Consider the following 20,471-nt stretch of genomic DNA (forward strand, 5'->3'; position numbering starts at 1 on the left):
TTCCAGCCACCCTTTGAGGGCATGACCTGCAAGAGGGGTGGGAGTTGATTAGGAGGTGGGTGGGAGAAGCTGGAAGGTGCCTTGTGCCGGCCTGTCCACAGCAGCAGCAGCAGCAACATGGTCCTGATGTGTACAGAAAAGAGGCTTTGGGCTTGTAAGATTCCTCCATCTAGGTGGGAATCCAGCCAGATCCCTGGGGAGTCAGCAACCCACTGAAAGGTGACCAGCATGGCAGAACTGGGCAGAGCCATCAAGGGTTTGCAGTCACCTGCCTTTCTCCAAGCATTCGATGCGATGGAGGTGGTGGGAAAAAGCAGGTAGGTAGAACAGGCAAGGAAACCCTGAAAGAGGCTGTCAGCTACCAGGTATTTCAACCACTGTCCAAACAGTGTTACATCAGCAAACTGATCACAACAATTATTTTAGCCTTAAAATTCAGGGATGTGTAAAAATTAAGACTTTGGGATAGGGACTATCTCTTGCTCTGAGGCTGAAAACTATCTAGCATTAAAAATGCACAGGCGTTCCATTAGCTTTTCCCGGGATTTAGGTGGGACTACAAAAGTTGTGGCAATAAAGACCACCAGCCATTGGAGGGGATTCAGACCTGGGCATCTCCACACAGAAAAGGTCACACACTAATGATATGCTGAATTTAGAAAGCCTGAACTCCCATTCTCAGAGGGCTTTTTTGGAGGCCTTTAGAAATCAGAGAGGCTCTCAAGCGCCAGCTGAGAGTTAAGGACAGCCTGCAAACGCAAATGGCAAATTGTCACAGCTCGCTCTGTACCCGCTGTGCGTGCCCAAGCAGGAGTGATGGTGGCATTTAGGAGCGGGGAGCATTTACAGAAGAGAAGGGCTTTTGTACAGAGCAGATCCTGCAGGGAGAGCCTCCCTCAGGCTGGGGAGACGCTGGGGCTGCCCAGACTCACATGCTGAAGTTCTCAGGGAGGAAGCAGCGGTTCCTGAGCAAACCTGCCCACAGCTGGACTCCCACAATGCCGAAGATGAAGAAGACGAAGAAGCAGAGGAGGAGGACGTTCCCCAGCATGGGCAGCGTGTCCAAAAGCAGCGTCACCAGGATGCGCATACCTGAGGCAAAGGGGAAAAGCTTACGTTGAATCTTCTTGCTCCAGCTGTGTTCTCCTGACCTTCTCCTTTCCACTGATACTTTTACACCTGTATTTCCTTCTATTATTTTCCTCCTATTTTCATCACCCTCATGTGGCTTGTGAAGAGTCACAGCTTCCCATCCCCTTTAGCTTCCCCCCAGAGCCTCTGGAACAAGCTCTTTCATTCATGCCTTGCTCCTGGACACCAGACCTACCTTCCCTGCTCCTCAAGTCCTCTTCTCTGAAGTTTTCTAGCAATTTTGTTTCCTTTCTTCCCTCAGATTAAATTCTGATGCTCTCTTTTGCTCAATTGTATTCCTTTCTCCACTCAGTATACTTCAAAATTCCCTTCCCTCCCTATTTCCCCTCATCTACCCTAAATGTCCTCTCTTCCTTAAAATACAGGACTCTCTCTGGCAGTTAATTCTCACAAGTTCAGGAACAGCCAGTTCTGTAACAAGGACAAATTGATGGTGACTTCAACTTGACATTTACACACAAAAAATTTATTTCATCTGACATCTGTGTAATATTCTGCTCACCTCTCACTCTGTTTCTTTCCCCATGTTCTGCACTCTCTCACTTGCTTATATTGGCTTTTATCTAAAGAAAGCTTTACTGTTGCATCCTTTACTTTGATACTTCAGGAAGATTTTTTCTCTTATCCTGATGCTGTCACCTCCTCTCTCAGGGTTTTTCTTCTACTCTTTTACCAGGAACAACCATCTTCCATCAACTCCTAATTAACTAAAATTACTTTCTGTGGTTATTGCATTGATCATCAAACAAAGCTCATTTTTTATTTTTCTTACCTTGCATTTCTATCCCATTGTAACTACATTGCAGAGAAGACAAGATAAACTACCCAGGATTTCAAAACCCATTAAGTGAATTACACCCCCAGTTAGACACTGGTGGATAAATTCAGCTGTCCACCAGTTCAGTGGTGGGGATAAAAAAAAAAACAAACAACCACTGCAAACACGATTCTGAAGCTTCTGTAATGATTGAAACATCAGCAGCACAGCCAGATTAAGTTCAAGAGTCAGGAGCTGGAAAATAAATAGATCCCAGGAACTTCCAGCATCAGCATAGAGAACTGAAGCTGATTAGTTCTCATCAATGCATTGGGCCAGTTCAGATAGGAGAGTGCAGACTTGGATTTAATTTGGCTAAAACAGTACTGGATTTGATGACCAGGACTGTTGGACCAGGATGGAAAAGGAATGCTCCTGGTGCAGTTGTACTTACCTGATTCACACAGCATCTGAGAGGGACCGTGCCCAGGGTCCCACGGAGCACTGGGATTAGCCCAGCATGGGGCAGGGGAGGGTTTGTGGTGCCAGTGCCATGTGGGGCTGGGCAGGCAATGCACCCACTGCTGCTTAAAGCAGGGCTGAGGCCCTGGTCCATGTCCTGGTACACCAGGACTGAAGAGTCACCGCCCATCCCACCCAGGCCTGCTTTGGAGATGCTGGGGGTTTGGGCTGTAGGGACCAGCTCTAGAGTCTTCAGCACCGCCCAGAGCACTATCTTCAGGCACAACAAGAGTTCCTCACACCAATTTCTCCAGGGAAGGATGGAGTATGCCAGGGAGGATGGGACCAGTGGGGCTCAGACCCCACTGCCTGCACTGCCTGGCAAAGGCTGTTGGCTCAGTCAATCCCTATCACCTGCAGCCCTTTAGCAGCCTCCTCAGCCCCTCTCCAGATGAGAAAGGAAGGTGTTTGAAGACAGTCCTGGATAACTCATTGACTCATCTCTGATGCCACAGGTGTCAAAAGGAACCCAGACAGTGGTGGTAGTACCCATCACTGCAAGCCTTGGCCAAATGTTTGAGCTGTGATGCAAAGCGTCTGGGTTTGCCCTCTCATCTTTGGGGCATGGATGCAGCCAGCTGGCCCCAACAGTGAGGAACAAGGATCTGACTTACTGGGGACCCTGTTAATGGCCCTGAGCGGCCGCAGGACTCGGACGGTGCGCACGGCTGAGAAGCTGACATTCTGCAGGTCCAGGGAATACTCCAGCATCCTGGGGAAGACACACAACCACGAGCAGTGTCATGGATCCGCTGCAGAAATGTTAGATTACCAAACATTATAAAGCAAACATTAAATGCCAACCACTCACAGAGGGACTTGTTACTGCATCTCTCCCATCAGGAAAGTTTGCCTGAGGAATTAATTAAGGCTTGTTTGCATGTCAGGATAAAGTCAGCGAGGGGGAATGTGATACACCAGCTCACACAGCCACAGATCTCTCCCTCTCAATCTCTCCCTCTCTCTATCTTCCACTTTGGTTACTGTTTTTGCACAGGGCAGAAGCTTCTGAAAGTCCCTGCACATTCCAGAGAGGAAATTTCCAGGCATAGCCCTGCTTTTATCAATTCTACAGATACTGTAATGAATCTGAGTTTGTTGTGCTGAGCACCACCACAGTCCAGAAAGGAAGAACATCTTCTGGTGCAGAACCCTCTGTGGGACACAGGAGATGATCAGCACAGGACACTGAGCTCTGCTGTCTCTGCTCAGCAGGCACCCTTAGCAGGTGGGACCAAAACTGGTGACACTTGCAGACAAAAAAATGGGGCCAACCTGGACCTAGGAACCTCCCAGTGCTCCCACTGTCTGGCAGGGTTATTCCCCAGCTCAGGAGATAGAGGAGCAACATTCCCAGGACTTAGTCTAAGGATGCACCTGGATGGCTGCAAGCTCCTGGGGTGTCCCAGCACCTCTCATTCTTCTCATGGCACCTCTGCTCAAGCACAACAGAGTCATCAGCCACAACACCTCCAGGATTTTGCTCTCTGGCTGTGGGAAGATCCAGAGCTCTGCCCAGAATATTCTTGAAGAGGCAGAGCCAGGCAAAGGTGAGAAAGACAGCCCTGAGGCTCCCTGGACAGTCAGGCTCCCACTACCACAGGCAACCACAGCATATTAATCTCTTCCAAAAATTCCATCTCCAAACAAGCTGGGTGGTTCCCTCCCTCCAAGTCTAATGACTAGAAGGCTAACTTCCAGCTTGAATGTATTCAGGACAAGCTCATATCTGTTTGTTCTTACAGCAGCACTGTCTTTAAAGTAGCTTCTCTAGCTGTTATTTGTCCCTGGTGTTTACTCACCCATGTATTTACGGAGCACAAAGCACATCTTCTCTCAGCCTTGATTTTGCAAAGTCAAACAAATCAAGTTCTTCCAGCCCCATCTCACAGACAGGCTCTCTGTTTCTCAGTCACAACCTTCCTCCACGCTTGCCCTGGTCTGAATTGATTGATTAGGCATCAAGTTTCTGGAAGAGGTTTTGGTCCTTGCACCAAGGCATCAATGCTGTCCCTTTCCTCCCTGCTGGAAATCCTGCAGGCTCCATCCATGCTGTGTCAGGTTTGCCCTGGCTGCAGCACACTGGAGGCTTCTGTTTTGCTGTGAGCAGCCAAAGCCCTCTCCTCCCTCCTGGCCCCAGCAGGTGAGGGTGCCCCAGGGTTGGGAAGGCTCCCCTTCCAACCCTCATATAAAGAACTCCGTGTTTAATGCAGTGATGGGCTCTAATGGGAATGATGATGATGATGATCAAACCATATCTACATTTAAAATAACCTCTACATATTCCTCTCTGCTTAGCTGAATCCCACAGCACTGGGACAGCCCCAGGAGGTTGGACATGCATGTATGGATACTACGAATTTGTTCTCAGCCCCTACCCAGAAAGGAATGCAATGTATTCACAAAATCCCACCTGACCTGGGAATAGAAAACCTTCTATTCTAGTCCCTTCCTCAGTGCACAGGACTCCTTGCACTGGGCAAGCTTTGGCTAAGGTGAGGAGAGGGGCAGTGGTTTCATTGCTGTCAAGTTTCACTTGCTGTTCAAAAAGATTTCTGTGTGGTTGGCAAAATTCAGGTAAAAAGCCCATATCAAACATACAGCTTTTCTTTCATCCATTATTAAAACAGAGGCTGCCAGCAAAATTCAGAGCAGCACGTGGTTAAATGCACCAAGACAAATCATTTTCTGATTAATGACAGCTCCAGACACACTTCCAGAGATGTGAGTGCTTGTAAGCTGCAAAGGATGTGCTGTAAAATACATTTTGATTTAACTTATTAAAGAACAATTATTATGCCAAATTTAAAGGAACGAGCCGAACAACAACCCAGAGGCTCAAGCAAACACTTGAACACCAAGACCAAGAGCAAGAAGGTGGTCTCCTGCCTATGCTGCTGGGCACTGCTGCCAAAACTGGTGTGACAGCACTGCCAAGCTCAGCCCCAGACACAGAGCACAGGGCCCACACCTTGCTGGTAACCTCTCTCAAGTGCCTTGGGAGAACTCGGTATTAGAGAAAAGAATGTCAGTAAAGCTCAGTCACTAAAGAGCAAGTCCAGTGAGAACACCAGCAGTCCTCAGCTCTAAGGTCACTTCCCAAGGCAAGGGGAAACACGGGAAGAATCAATCCACATCCCTGGCAAGGGAAGATACTCAGGGAGAGCAAATGTCAGGATGTCACCAGCTGGTGAGGTGACAGGTACATTTACCAGCACATATAGCATTTATGCATTGGAAATCTGCAGTGTAAAAGGCTCCTGATGAAGCTTCAATTCAAATGTCATCTCTGCTCAGAGGGAAAGGCATGATGCCTGTCAGCACCGCTGCCACCAACCTGGTGCCCAGCCAAGTTAAAGGCTCAGAAAGAAAGTCAGCATTAAATAGGATGGATTCACAGCTCGTCAGGGTGATTAGCAACCCCCATCACTGGAGTTATTCAGAAGGAAAGCGGAAATATTTAGGACTTTCTAAGAATAAAAGTGGAGCATCTGCAAAGCCAGACATACAACGGGCTGCTAGTGGGAGGCAGAGAAGGAGCTGATGCAAACCTTTGGCAAATGCTTCTCCAAGCAGGAAAACTCCCAGAGCTCAGCTGACAGGCAACGAGGATGGCTCAAGATGGACCAGGAAGGAGAAATTCATTCCTATTCCACCTGGAGACAGTGATCATGCTGGGGTTTCTCTCGTGTAAAACTCAATGCACCAGGAAGGATTGCCTGAGCGCAATGCCAGGCAGCAACCCTGAGGCAAAGGGCTTTCCAAAGCGATGCTCAGGGCATCACAGAAAGGGTTCAAGGGGCTCTGCTTATCCAGAGAGTCCCTAGCAGAGCACAGAAATTCCAGCCAAGTCCTTCCCACACCTAGCCAGCCTTGCATCTCTGAAGCGCCCTGCTCTCAGCTCTGACTCTGCTCCCATCTCCAGGATCAATCCGGCTCAGGAAGCAGAACGTTGTGAGAACCCAGCAGCGTCACACAGAGAGTTTCTGCTGAGGGCACTCTCCAAGGAAAGCCTGAACTCCCCCCTTGCACAGCTGGGTGCTGGGGGTGCTGCACACCCAGGGGATGTGACCAAGGGCACACGAGGTGTCCCGTTCTCGGCTGTTTTTGATGGCCTGGAAAGGCTCGGGATGGCCTTGGGTCAGCCCACGCTCCAAAGGACGAAAGGAGTCTTCAGGTTTTTTCTCGGTCTTCAGTGTTTATTAGTTTTTATCTACAATATTTTCTCCCGGCCCGACAGAGGTCCGCACAGCGCGTCGGCCATGGACACACTGAGAGCCCTCGGGGCGGTCACTTATCTTTATACCCAAAACTACGTGTAAGATATTTACCTATTTTCCCCAATACCTTTCGCCCTTATTGACAAGTGCACTTTTAGTAAGAATCAATCCCAAAGTGCCACCACCACCACAGAAGATGGAGGCCAAGAAGAAGAAGAAGAAGGACAGGACACGCCCCAATTCCTCCATCATGTCTCCCTAGAACCCCCCTGTACCGAGATTCTAAAACCTGTGTTTCACACTATAATTAACCTATCCCTTCACCACTTATCCCCGTGTGATCCTCCCATCCTCATACAGGTGTCGTCTCCTGTGCAGGATCAAAGTCCAACCACCAGACACTTCTGGCAACATTCCAGGACCTCCGAGCCCCCCAAGGGTTGTCTCGGTGACTCTGCACATCAGGACTGCTGTGCTGAGATCCCACAACGAGGAACAGTGGCAAAGCAGCAGCGGCTGCAGGCAGGGCCACCCCCGAGAGCTGCCCACCCCCTGCGCACTCAGAGCCCTGCACTGCTGGGGAGAGATAGTCTGAGATTTATTCAGCGTTAAAAAGCTTCCAAAACTGGGCGTATAGACACCCTTTATCTACAAAGCACAGCCATCAGTGGGTGATATTAAGCCATCGGTGTTGGAAAAGACAAGGAGAAATTATTTAGGTGGTGTATCTTCAGAAAGCTGGAATGAAAATTCGCCCAGCTCTCGCCAGCTCAGCTGTGCTCCGCTTTCACTCAGTGGCTGCGTTTGGAGCCTTGCGAGTCTCACCGCATTCGTGGGTGTTGCTTAATTTTAAAAATACTCATTTCAATCAAGCTGAACAGAAGAAAAAGAATAGCACACAGAGAGCATGAACCCTGCAGCCTGCTGGATCTGGCTGCACCATGTGTCCCAGCCAGGACACTTGACTAATGAGGCTTTTGAAGCAGCAGCAAGTTCAGCTGAAGAACTGAAAGAAACTAAAGAATTACCTTTTTAAAAGTCCTAAAACTTAAAAAAAACCCTCTAGGCTTTTCACAGGTGGACTTGAGTCAGCTCAGCTGCGAGGGAGACTGCTGAGTGCTTTCTTTAACCCAGCAGGTTTCTGTGAGTCAGGGATGCAGCTTGTTCGGGATGCTTTGCTCCAAAGGTTGTGGGAAGGCAGCACGGAGCATCCACAGCCAATGGGTTTCATCTGTGCCCAGGTCTTGGCTACCCTTTATCCACCCAAAAGTAGCTTAAAACATTAAATTGCACAGCTCAGCCCCAGATATCGAAGTCCTGGCAGTTCACGATGACGAGTACTGGCTTGATGTTCTGGCACTTGTGCTCAGAGCACAAAGCACCTAATTTGGGATTAGTCAGGACACAGTGAGGCCGTGGAGGAGGCTCCCAGTTTCCAGGACACTCAAATCCATCCTGGAAAGCCCAGGAGAGGGCCAGGCTCCTGGGAGAAGGTTTGGTGCAGCTTTCCCTGTGGCCCAGAGGGGCTGTGGCAGTGCTGCACATTGGGTAATTGTGTGTGCAAATCAGCCGGGGCTGGCTCGGGGTGCCAGGCAGCACAGAGGGCACTGCTGCCACATCCCCCTGTGCTGCTCCCCAGGTCAGACAGCTCAACATTGGCAGAGGGAATGAAAAAGCAACATTCACCCCTCCTCCCTGTGAGTTTTGTTTTTAAGGGATGAAAGCCTAATACATGGGGAAAATCAGCCTTTGCAGCGGGAAGCTGCAGCAGGGGCTCCTGTAGGCAGTCCCACACCAGCTCTTTCTTCCCCGTGTCTGATCCAGGGAGCTGAAACAGCACCTTGATCAGCCTTGAACAGCTAAAATGCCATCCAGAGGAGCCCTGCCTGCCTGTGGAGCGATCTGGCGCTGTGGGATGAAGGCAACATGCTGGAAGCTTCACCAAGAGCACCCAGCAGGAATCTTGCTCTGGCTGCTGCAGCTATGGGATCACAGCTCCCTGCGGAGACCCGTCTGGCACCATAGCCCTCCTTCCAATTTCTGAGCTAAAGAGTTTTTCAGATCCCATCCAGATTTAAATGGAGCAGGGATGGAGTGGGGGCTGTGTCATCCCTTTCTCTCCTGTCACCTATGGACACAACAGGGCTTCCTGCAGCCTATTTCATCCCTGAAATTCAATGCTCAAAACCAGGAGGGAGAAAGACATCCTTAAGGTTGTTTATGAAGGCTTCAGTGGAGCTCACTGTTTAATACAGCCTTCCACAGAGAGAGAAAAAATATCATAACAAACAATAGAAATGTTCAGGAAGCAAAGAGAGAAAGGAGTGGTGTCTGTGCCTGAATTAAGCAGCCTGCCAACCACCTCCAGCCCCAGCTCCTCTTCAGTCGTAAGCAAAATATTCCAGAAGTGTTTAACTTTCCTACAGAGTCTTTGAAGAGGCTTGTTACCATTACAATGAGCAAAGCACAAACAGGGCTCCTCAGTCTTGGCCAAGCAACTGACTGAGCCTGGAGTAACCACAGACCCACACAGCTCAAGCAGGGGATGATGCACAGCCCTGCTCGGTGGGGAGCAGAATGTGGGCACAGGAAGGCAGAGAGGAGCCCCATGAGCTCTGACAGCTCCAAATTATCCCCTGGTGTAAGGCTCTCTCACAGGAAAACAATAAACCATTAGGGGTTTTTGTTGTTTTGGGGTTAGAATCATAAAATAGAATCATAAAATCTCCTAAGCTGGAAGGGAATCACAAAGACCAAAGCCTAGCTCCTGGCCCTGCACAGGCTAACTCCAAAATCACACCATGGGGTTTTTTGATGAGGATGGCTTAAAGTCCATTTGGATCTACAGGAAGGCAGAGGCCATGGAAGTCCTTATCTGGACAAAGCCAGAACAAGCTGTGTTCCTGCAAGCTGCTGGGACTGCAGCAAAGTGTGGGGCTGGGGCTGGCTCCAGCTGAGCAGAAGGGAGACCTCAGTCTGTGGCTCTCCTCTGCCCACAGAGGAGCAGAGAGGGTGCTCCTGTGCCCTGCTGGGAGGATGGCAGATGCTGGGTCCCACAGTGACCAGGGAAACACCAAGTCAGGGCACATCTCCATCCCACAGCTCTGGCTTGCCAGCCCAAGCCCCTGTCAGCATCTTCTGCATATTTTGGGATGCGAACAAGCATCCATCCTCAGTACATCTGTGTGTTATGCTGGGAGAGGTCAGAATGGTATCTAATCATCTTTAGAGGGCAAGAGCTGCTTGCAATGCCTTTTAACCTTCAAAGAAGTGTTCTCTCACAAGCAAACTCCCCAAATGCCCTCCTCTAAAAATAATGCAACATAATTATGCCATTCATCACTTTTTTCCCCACGCAACTCTGTAACCTCCAGCCTAAGCCATGTTTCCCTAAGCAGAGTTTTGAGAATACAGCACTATTCTCATCTCCAGCAAGTTTTACTGTAATTACAGAGATGTGTTGCAGACATTACACACTCTGTAATTAGCACTAATTGCATTACATTGTCACAAAGAAGTCATTTACACTCCATGAGTTCATGAGATTGGTCTGGACAGTTTAACAGAGACGAGAAGCACTTAATGGCATCCCACAGAAGTGGCCAGCAGGAGCAAGGACAGCATCCAAGAGGCTCCCCCAGAACTACAACAGGGAGGGAGATTTGGAGCGAAAATGCACAAAAAGGCTTCTTCCACAATGATAACCCCTGTCAGATCTAGAGAGTTCTCAGAGAATGGGGAAGCTGAAATGGTCTAAGTTGGGATTTTTGTGGGGAGGGGGGCGGTGGGTTTCCATGGATGCTGTGCCCGTGGGAGTGCTCAGTCCCAGTATCACATGCCTTCCCCACCCAAAGCCCCACAGATGTAGTTTGCTGCTTCTCTTCTCCCCTGACATCACTTTCTGCAGCCCATGAGAAGGGAAGTGGCAAGGAAAGCAGGAGAGCTGGAGCTCAGGGTCCTGCTTGGTGCTGGGGAGCTCACACTGTGCTGCTGCTTCCCTCCTCCCATCTCTGGCACACAAAGGGCAGAGAAAAAATGTGAATGCAGAAACAGAATTGCTTCATTGTGGTCACCAGGACCACAGGAAAACTTCAGTCTCCTCCCCTGGAATTTCACTGGGGAATCTGGTTGAGGCCCTTATGTGAGACCTCCATTAAAAACATGACTTGCTTTATCTGGTATCTAAGCAAACCCAGCTGGGTTTTGAGGATTGCCCTGCACTCTCCAGGACCCCAGTTTGGCTCTGGCTTCTCTCCTGACACCTGCTCAGATGCAGGACTCCTCCATGCAGAGCCCTGCTCATCCCTTGCTCCTTGCTGTGAGCACCATGGGCTGGGTGCTCCTTGGGGTAGTTTGCCCCATTTGGGAACCAAAGAGTTGCACTAAGGGCTACCTGAGGAATTTCCCTCTGTCTGGTTGGGATTTGACCCTGCAGCATCTAGGTAAAAACACTAAAGGTGTTTTTAACCAATATCTTAGGTCTACAAGGGCTTGAGTCCTTTTTATTTTTTCCTCTGCTTCAGCAGTGTCCCATTCCAGCAGGCCCTTTAGCTTTCCCTGGCCCTCAGCAGGACTGCAGCAATGCTCTGAGTAGGATGCAGCACTCCAGGATGGATGGGCTAGGATTGGAAAAGAGCAAAAGGGCGCAAAAGGGGAGCAAAAGGGAGCAGACAAAGTCAGTGCTGGAGGAGGAGAGGCTCTGCTTTGTATTTAAATCCAGTTAGGTCCTTTGCCAGCTGAATTGGTTTTGACGGGGCCCAGATGGGAACAGTTCATGCACATGGAGGAAGGAGCCGTCACTTAGTGAGAAGCAAAGCCGACCTGGCAGAAGGCACGAGAGGGTCAGGCTACCCTGCTGCAAAATCCTGCAGCAAAAAATGTCTCTGCATGACGGGGATGGGGAGCAGCTGCTGCAGAGGGGATCTGTGCCACGATGCAGCTCTGCCCAGGAAGGAGACAACTCTCACATATGCAAACACCTGGCCAGGTGCAGCAGCTGTGCAGAGATTTCTTTGCTTAAGCAAAGAGAAGTGAGTTATTTTGGCTTAGGAATAAGAATGGTCCCGGCTGGTGTCCCTCTAGAGTGAGGTCCCATCACGGTGGGTCCCCACAGAGTGACATCAGGGCTAAGTCTGGCTCCAAAGATTTTGGAAGATCAACAGGTAAAGGCAGGACCAGGCTGGGAGGGCAAGGTGGCAGAACCCTGGCACAGTGAAGTTTGGAACAGCCCAGCATCTGTGACCATGCTTCCCAGGATGGGATGTCAGGCCTTGCTTGGGTTGGACTCTTCATCACAATTAATTCCACTATAAGACATAATAAATGAGATTAAATAAAGGTGGCTTAGCAAGCTCCAGCCCTTGGATGTGCTGCTGGTGCCTACAACCCTACCAGACCTAACTGGACCTGTGGCTCCCTCTTGGTCCAGCATCCCATCACTGCTGTCCCTAACATTGCTCAGACATTTCAGGAGGAAACCCTGAACCTTCTCCTAAACTGAGGAGCCAGAGGCTGGTGGGGCTGGAAAGGAGGAGGTTGTGGCTTCCTGCAGAAGACAGGTTTATGGGGACAAATACAGCTCTTGGGTCTGAAGCTCACTGAACCTTTCCACCTCTGAAACAATGAATTTTTCAAGCCAAGGATGCACTGAGAGACCTGGAACCTCTGTTTTACTTCTCCCAGCTGATCAGCATGGGCCATGTCCCTGTGAGGCCAGCAATGGACCATAAGCAAAACTCATTAAGGTGCTGTTCCTTCTTGGACCAAACAAGAAGGGGCTGTTGCCCTTTCTTTGGGACATCAAACCTATGCCAGGCAAACAAGTTGGGAGGAGCCTCTGCTTCTTTCCAAGAAAATCTAGTAAATTTGATCCCCAGCTCTCTCAAAAGAGGCAAAACCCAACTGTTTTCCCAAAAGTCTTGGGGGTCTTGGGGCAGGGAGGGAGGCAAGGGCCAGCAAGAAATTTGTGTATCAAAGAAACTCAGCTCAGTGGCCAGTGGCCAAGGACTTTCCATGTGTATTTCCTCTGCCAGGAGACTCTCAGATGCTGGAAGACCCTTTAATTCAAACCAGGTGCCTCTGAAAGGAAAACACTCAGAAAGGCGAACTTGATCACTTTCCCTCAAGAAAAAAAAGTATAATAATGAGGGAAATCATGCATGTTTCATTGAATGATCCTTCCTGGCACAGCCCTCCATGCTCCCAGCTGCCCACTCCAACCATGGAAAGTGAAACCTTTGGTGGGCTGGAGGGAAGAGAGCCAAGCACAGTATCCAGCAAAGGAGCCCCAGGCTGGTCAAAATCCACCACAAACAACTTTTGTCACCCTGCCCCGCTCTGCCCGTGCACTGAGCATCAGCTCTGCCTCCAGCTACTGAGAGCACCAGAGGGGCAGCTGCAGCTCAGGAGTGATCCCTGCTGGGAAGCTGGGATGGACAATGCCAACAATCCACACCAGCCAGGCCCAGCCTTCACCAGCTGCTCCCCCAAGTCCAGTGCTTGCTGAGCAGAGCCATAAATGACAACCCAGAGACTCAGGAAGAAGGGGACCTGCCTCCCCAGACCTACCCTGCAATGACGATGAAGAAGTCCAGGCGGTTCCATGTGTCTCCCAGGTAGCATTTCTTCCCAAAAATCCCCAGTGCAATCATTTTGACAATCATTTCCACGGCAAAGAAGGCAAAGATGAAGTCATCAAAGCTCTGCAAAAGAAAGGAAGGGAGGAGGGATGCTCCTGCACATTTGCTCCAAGGGAGGGAATTAGAAAGCTGAACCTAGCAAGATCTCCTCTTGCATCTCTAAACGCTAAATCCCTGTGAAGATGTGCTGAGAGCAGCCCTGTGGACCAGGGCCCAGCCCAGATGGTCCAACAGCACCCATAGTGCCAGGAAAATGGACAAGCAAATTTTGGGCTCTGCTTTCACTGACCACTAGATGGTTGGCCTTCCCCAGGCACTCCAAGAGAGGCTTAGCTGGGCTGGGGCTGGCACAGCCTGGCAGGGGCTTTGCCTGATGGCACTGCATGTTCTCATCTGAGCACCAAACCCAGCATTTCCCAAGTGCTCACAGCACAGACAGCGCAGGCAGGAACCGACATCCTGTGACACCACAGCACCGTGGCTGGAGCCAGCTCACTCCTTCCCCCTCCACATCAGCCTGGGGCTGCTGCTGAGCTCCCAGCAGCTCTGGGGCCGTACCTGGAGGATCCTGCAGCGCGGCGAGTCGCAGGCGATGTCCTCGCAGGGGTGGAACATGCCCAGCGTCACACAGTTGAGCAGAATCACCAGCATGCTGACCCTCTCAAACCATCTGCACACACCTGTCAAGGAGGCAGCAGACCCAGAGGTGCATCCACAAGAAGCAACATCTGAATTGGAAAGCTTTTCCTGGTCTTTAAGGCCAGGAGCAGAGCAGCTTCCCTACATCAGGCACTCTCTGAGTTTGCATGTTGAGATACCTGCAGGTGTTCTGGCCATGCTGCCATCAGTGGCTGCAGCTGATGTGAAAACCACTCTAAAATGGAAGTTGCATGGCAAGAGTGCTGAGTGCTGATGTGATGGATTAAAACATTTAATTAAATGAATTATTTCAACTTTTAGAAAAAAACTAAAAAACTCCACACCATTAATTTCCTCTCCTAGCGTTTTACAGAAAAGCACTTTAACATTACAATTTCTATTAACCATGTCTCAGCTTATCCCAGGGGTGTTTCCTCGAAGCCACTGCTTAAACTTTCATTCCCAATCCAAATCAAGACTGCCAAAACCATTAATGAACAGCCTAAAAGCCTTTAAGGGAGGGCCAGCAGAGCCCAATCCCCACCTGCCTCCTGCCTCTCAGAGCAATTTTTAAAGAGCTGAGCTGCTGGGACAGACCTTGGATGCACTTTTGGGGCAGAATAGAGTGTGCTGCTGCAGCACATCCCCATAGGGATGGTTCAAACCTGGTACCCAATTCCTGCATACTTCTGGGGGCATTTCCAGGAGCACAGAGATGGGAAATCCAGGCACTGGTTCAGTGTGGTGCTGGGGTTATCTTCCAGCCTAGCATGAAAAACACCCTCTCGACTGCCAGAACCCACAGACAGCAGGGCCATGCTCCTGCCTGAGTGCCAGCAGCAGCTTCTCTGCTCCAGGAAAATAAGCATGGCCCTTGACAGACGAGAGTTTTCACTGCAACACAGCAGCGGGTGGTGTTGAGGAGCCCGTGCTGTAGCGTTATCTGCTGGGGAAGCGCAAGGTCAGGATGAATCAGCAGGTGCCTCTCCACCCAGGGCACACAGGCCTGGGGCTGGCAGCTCCTGCCACCCATCCTGGGCGAATTCCTGGAAAACCACATGGGGCTGAGTCACAGTTTGGTTGTCGACAATCTGGATCTTTTAATCGGGAGAAATGTTTACAGGATATTGGGACAGACATTCCAACTGTCAGGGTGGGGCTATGGGCTGGGATATTTAGCCTAAATATCCCAGTGGGGGCAGGCATGGAGAGCAGCCAGGAGAAGGGGCAGCTGCTGAAGAGAATCCCCAGCTTGGGGGCCTGGGAAGGTTCCCCAGCAGAACCAGCCATGCCCAGGGCTCTGCCAGCAAGGAGCTGCAAAGCCCTTGGGAACAGAAAGAATTAAAAAGACCCTGAATGATCCCAAAGGAGTGACAGAAGGAACGTCACCTGTACAGCCTGTGAAGATACGCAGCAGGGAAGTGAGGATGTCCCAGGACAGCTGGAGACTTGTCCATCTGTCTCCGCAGGTTCTGACCCAACCAACCAAGAGCCTTCACTGGATGTGGATCTCCTCCACACATTCCATCCCAGCTTGGAGGGCTTTTGGCCCAGTCAGCAGCTGCTGATGCTGGCTGAGGACCGCAAACTCCTGGGCAAGCAGAGAGACGGGCACACAACCGTGGTGGGCATCAGCTTGGAGCCACTCTGATCTCACCTCCTCCCTGTCCAAGACTCAGCACAGCCCTAATGCTCACCCAGGGCAGCTGAGCAGAGCCAAGCCCACCACAGCCCCATATCTGGCACAGAGGGATGAGCAAAGGCTGAAATGGAAGAGCACAGGATGGCACCAAAGGCCCGTCCTTCCCTGGCACGCCACAGTCTGCACCATGGCTCAGATGTCCCTCAATACTCATCAGAGTGCTGGCACTGGTACCAGTGACCGATTGCAAGTGGAGGGAAGCCAGGAGAGTGCACCCCCCAAAATGCCACAACCTGCCCCACACAGGGCACCAGCTGTGGCCAGCAGGAGGATTTGGGGACTGGCGCCACATCTGTACCCCAAGAAGGTCCCCGTGGCACAGCCAGCAGCCCCAACCTGCCCACAGACATGCTACCCTGGGCCAGAACCTCCCACCTTGGCACAGCCATGGCTCCCCCATGCTGCCCACCATGGCTACAGTGAAGGTCCCTCCATCCTACCCTGTCCTCCCATCTCAGGGCTGCCCTCCCCACATCCCAACTTGTCTTGCAGGAACAAACATCTGCGGGCAGGAAAACAGCTGGAGAGGGAGGGGGACCCAGGGAGGGGAGGGATGTTTATTTGCCGAGGGCAGAGGGTTTTTTTTACCCCAAATTTAACTGCAGACCACTTCTCAGCACATTTCTCCCTGAAGCACATACATTTCAGTCCAATATAACACTTCTCCCTGATTAAATATTCCCGGGACAGGCACCCCAGCAGTGCCGAGGGCAGTATGTTAATGTGCAGCTGATACATCAGAAGGTTGGGGGGGTGTTATTTTTCCCCCCCTCTTTTTTTTTTTTTCCAGCTGAATGAAAATTCAAGCTCTTTCTTCTGCTAATGGGATTTTCAGAGGCACACAAAGTGCTGCTGGCTACGGCTTTGTACCGACCCTCCTTTGAGCGAGAGGCTGACAAAGGGAAACTCTTCAATTAGCAAAAGCAGAAGGTGCTTTTTTGAATGCCTCTCACTGCTGCAGGGCAGGCAGGGAAGGGGCAAAGCAGCTTTGGGGGAGCATCAGAGACAGTGCTGGTCCCTGGCCAGCAGTTCAGGCGAGGAGGAGACTACTTGAAAGCAGGGGCAGAGGTGGCATTGCCACCACCCAGTGTCGCGCTGAGCCCACAGCCCTCGCTGCATGAGGTAAATATTTACTGGGAACAGAGCTGGCCTTCAGGGTCCTGCCCTCTCCTCCCACCAAGCAGAGCTGATATTTAAGAGAAAAAGGATTAATAATGGGGTTCATGACCACACAGCGGGTGATCACCCCATCCACCCCACCCGATGGGTGTCAGAAGTCACCACTTTTAAGGGTCACTTGCTCATCCCAGCGTATTCTTAAAAATCCACATTTGTACCATCAATGTGCTCAAGGCAGGCAGCCAAAATCCTCACAGATTCTTTTCAACTAAAAAAAACCCCTGTTTCTGCCACACAGAAATTCGCAGTAACACTTCTGTTGTAATCTGACTTAAAATTCATGAGATAGAGAGAACAAAAGAAAAAAAGAAGGAAAATGTCCAGGAGTCACTCACTCATTACGAAAGGAGGTCTTTCACAGAGCAGGAGCCCTCAGCCCCTCCCCATCACCGGTGGTCCCAGTGCCACCTGCCCACGATTCACAGCACCTGACCTTTTGTAATTAAGAGGCAAGAGTCCCAGATTCAATTAGCCAACACTATCCAGCCTAATATAATTAAAAGAGAAAGATATTGCATTATGCTTGCTATGATTTGGTTGCAAGAGTTTGGATCAAATTCACTCGTGAGTGAATTAAATCAGCATCTGTTGCCCAAGGGCAGCAGTAACCAGATGAGATGCTCTGTCCAGCTGCATCCTGGACTCTTTCCAAGGAGGTGGAGCACTTGCACTGCTCCTGGTGGCCTCTTTGGCTTGGGGCTGAGGACAGCAGACACCTCTGTGCCCCAGAGACTGGGTTCCCTTTCCCTGGGGAAGTGCCACTGACTGAGCTGAGTATGGAGGGGAGTGTTTGGTGATGCTCTACAGGGACGCACACTTTTCTGTGGGATTAATGTTTATTTCTTCCCTTGATGCTTTGCTATTCCCAGGTAGCTCCCACCATTCCCCTTCTCCTCCTTCCCTGCATCCCCCTCTCTCCCTTCCTGACCCCTCTCCAGCCAAGCAGCAGCTCCAAGGATGTTGGAGAATTTTGCTCAGAAATGGCGTAAAAGGCAGCTGCAAGGAGCAAATTCTCACAGCCTGTTTCTGTAAACAGCTAAGTTCTCAAACCTGTCTTCAATAACATGGAGGCCTTGAGAACTTTCATAACAGGGTGAGAAAATAAATCTTGTATTCAATAACAAACCACAGGTATTGAAAACAAAAGGAGGGATTCATGTTTTAGCTGTAGCCTATGAGGAGCTCGGATTTTGCAATATGCATGAGTTTAATTAACACCACTATAAAGTGTGTAAGTGAGATCAATAAATTGGAGTTCGATGCTGATCAACAAGGATGGGTCATCTCCCTTCGCTTTCAACACAAGGACACGTGCTGCCATTGCTGGCAGGGGGTGGCACAGCCCTCTGCCCCCACCCCAGGCACAGCAGCGTGATGGGAGCAGGGCTCCGTGGGCAAGGGGCAGCACCAGGGGCTGCAGGCTTGCACCACGCAATGAAACTCAGCCACAGCAATGCATAAACCCCCTGGATCCACACAGGTGACACTGGGCTCTCTCTGCTGTCTGTTTTCTAGGGCAAGGAGTCGTCGTTTCAACACAGAGATCACACCCAGGACCACGTCCTCCATCAGCACCCACAGCCGTCGCTTCTGTGCCAGGAGAAGCCTCACTCACTGGGACAGCGGCTGGGATTTGACAAATGTGTGGAAAGCTCTGGCAAGGCCTGGAAATTTTTGTGCAAATGTGATATGAAAATTGGGTTGAAATGACAGCCTTCCCCTGCAGTGTCACCAAGTCCCACCAGCTTAGGAGTGACACCGGGATAAGCTGCAGACGTTAATGAGAGTGGAGTTTTAGGCTTCATTCATATCATCAATTCCAGAAATAGCCCCTTTGACAGAAGCATAATGGCACTTCCAGGGCCTGGCCTTTGGGGGGGTGGGAGAAGGCAGGGACTAAAATCCTAAAACATTAATTTAGGCCGTTTGCAAGGGAAGTTAAAAGTTCTCAGAATTAATCTGCCTCATAGATGGAAATAATAACCCCTTCCTAGCTTTGCCTCTCACTGCACCAAGCCAACAGGAAAAGCTCTTCATGTCATGCCCAGTTAAAGGTTATAGGATTCCCATCACAGTCCTGGACATTTAATTAGATTTTTTTTTTCCTACCACATTCCTTCCAAAACATCCAAAGCAAGACCAGCCTCTGTATTTTACTTTTAGCATTTGCAGGAAGTATTTCCACATCTGTGGGCACAGCAATGCCAGAGGTGCTCTCAAAGCACCTCTACCCAGTGAATCCACCTCCCTGAGCTGCAGCCAAGCACTGGCAGGGATCTGCCCCCAGTGTCATTGTAACACTGTGGTCTCTACCCTACAGCTTTGCCCTCCCAGACGCTTTTCCAGGCCTGCTGCCACCTGTCCCTCTGAGGGACACAAGCTCAGGCTGAAGCAGGGCAGATGCTGCAGGGTTTGCAGCCTTTCCTGCAGCAGCACGGCAGCACAGCAGCAGCAGGCCTGCTTTCCCCTGGCAGCATGGAAAAGCCACCGCAGGCACGGCAGCCCCGGCACGCTGATGGCACACGTGGGGTGGAGCCCTTGCCTCCTGCCCTGCGGTCCGCAGGGATTTGTGCCAGGCGAGTCCCATCGCCAGGGCATTCCTGGAAAGCAGAGCTATGAGGCTCCTCCAGTGGGGCTGCACAGAGGAGTTTAAAAATTCAAGCACTGCTCAGATAGTGTCCCCATGCCGGGTCAGTGCAGCTGGCAGGCTGAGGACACGCTGCCAGGAGCTGGCATGACCCCACTGAGCCTGGCACGTCCCCATCCTCAGGCTCTGAGCTGGGAAAAAGCTCGGCAGGAGCCTCCCTGCCTCATCACTGCTCTGCAGCTCTTCAGAACCTTTTCCCTCCCAGTGCAGACAGACACAGGAGGTTCTTTTAATTCATGCAGCCTCACAATTAAACCTGGGAAACCAAAACAGGTTGATTATTCGTGGCAGTGTTTTTGGAAATGTCATCTCTAATTAATTTCGGCTTGCAGATGTTCAAAGAGATGCACTGCTGGCTGCTTCCCTCTGCCATGAAAGGCAGCACTCTGCTCCCATCCTGGTGAGACTACGGAGTCCCCAGTGGCTCCATGACACATAAAAGGGACTGTAAAGCCCAAAAGTGGAGGAAAAGGGGGATTTCAGGGAGCAATCACCTTATCATTCTTCTCCCAAGGACTCAGAATCAGCGCTGTCAGCTGCAGGCAGAGATGCTCTCCTGTGCCTGTGAGATGCAGCCACCTCTGAAGGAAGAGGTAGGATTTGCTCAGCAGTGTGGAGGAGCCCTGTTCAGCCACCCAAGTGATGAGGCAAAGAATGATGCCATATTTAGAGGGGATGGGGAGTGACAAAAAAGGTTGTTTGGTAAAAAAAAAAAGAAAAGATATAAAATTGAAACCCTGATGAGGTTCTTATTTGTCTTACAGTTTCAGTATTGTTTCCTGGTAACCTTTTAGATTTCTACTCTAAGGGCTTTTTTTTCCAGCAACCAGAAGGGTTTAAAATCTTATTGCTTAAAGAGAGAAAAAAAAAAAAATGAAGATAAAAAAATCCTGCAAGCTGAGTGACTTGCATAATCACCAAATTTCAGGAGCTGGAGCTTTTAAGAAAAGCCCTACATACCGGTTGCAATTAACTCCTGAGCTGGGAGGGCTCGGCTGCTGGCAGCCTGGCTCTG

General features: G+C 50.4%; 1 protein-coding gene across 16 annotated transcripts in view; it reads right to left on the minus strand.

The window, feature by feature from the left end:
* Positions 1-20,471, minus strand: part of CACNA1G (calcium voltage-gated channel subunit alpha1 G) — a 147,739-nt gene that overhangs the window by 88,382 nt on the left and 38,886 nt on the right. For all 16 annotated transcript variants that reach the window (XM_054278736.1, XM_054278738.1, XM_054278735.1 and 13 more), the window contains exons 2-5: positions 13,848-13,959; positions 13,219-13,352; positions 3,046-3,143; positions 933-1,092 (exon numbers count right to left, since the gene is read on the minus strand). In XM_054278736.1, coding sequence (XP_054134711.1) covers positions 933-1,092; positions 3,046-3,143; positions 13,219-13,352; positions 13,848-13,959 — 504 coding nt within the window. The remainder of the gene's footprint in view (positions 1-932; positions 1,093-3,045; positions 3,144-13,218; positions 13,353-13,847; positions 13,960-20,471) is intronic.

The sequence above is a fragment of the Melozone crissalis genome, unplaced genomic scaffold (assembly GCF_028551555.1).
Source record: "Melozone crissalis strain CALT ecotype California unplaced genomic scaffold, PUWL_Pcris_2 ptg000026l_1, whole genome shotgun sequence".
NCBI lineage: Eukaryota > Metazoa > Chordata > Aves > Passeriformes > Passerellidae > Melozone > Melozone crissalis.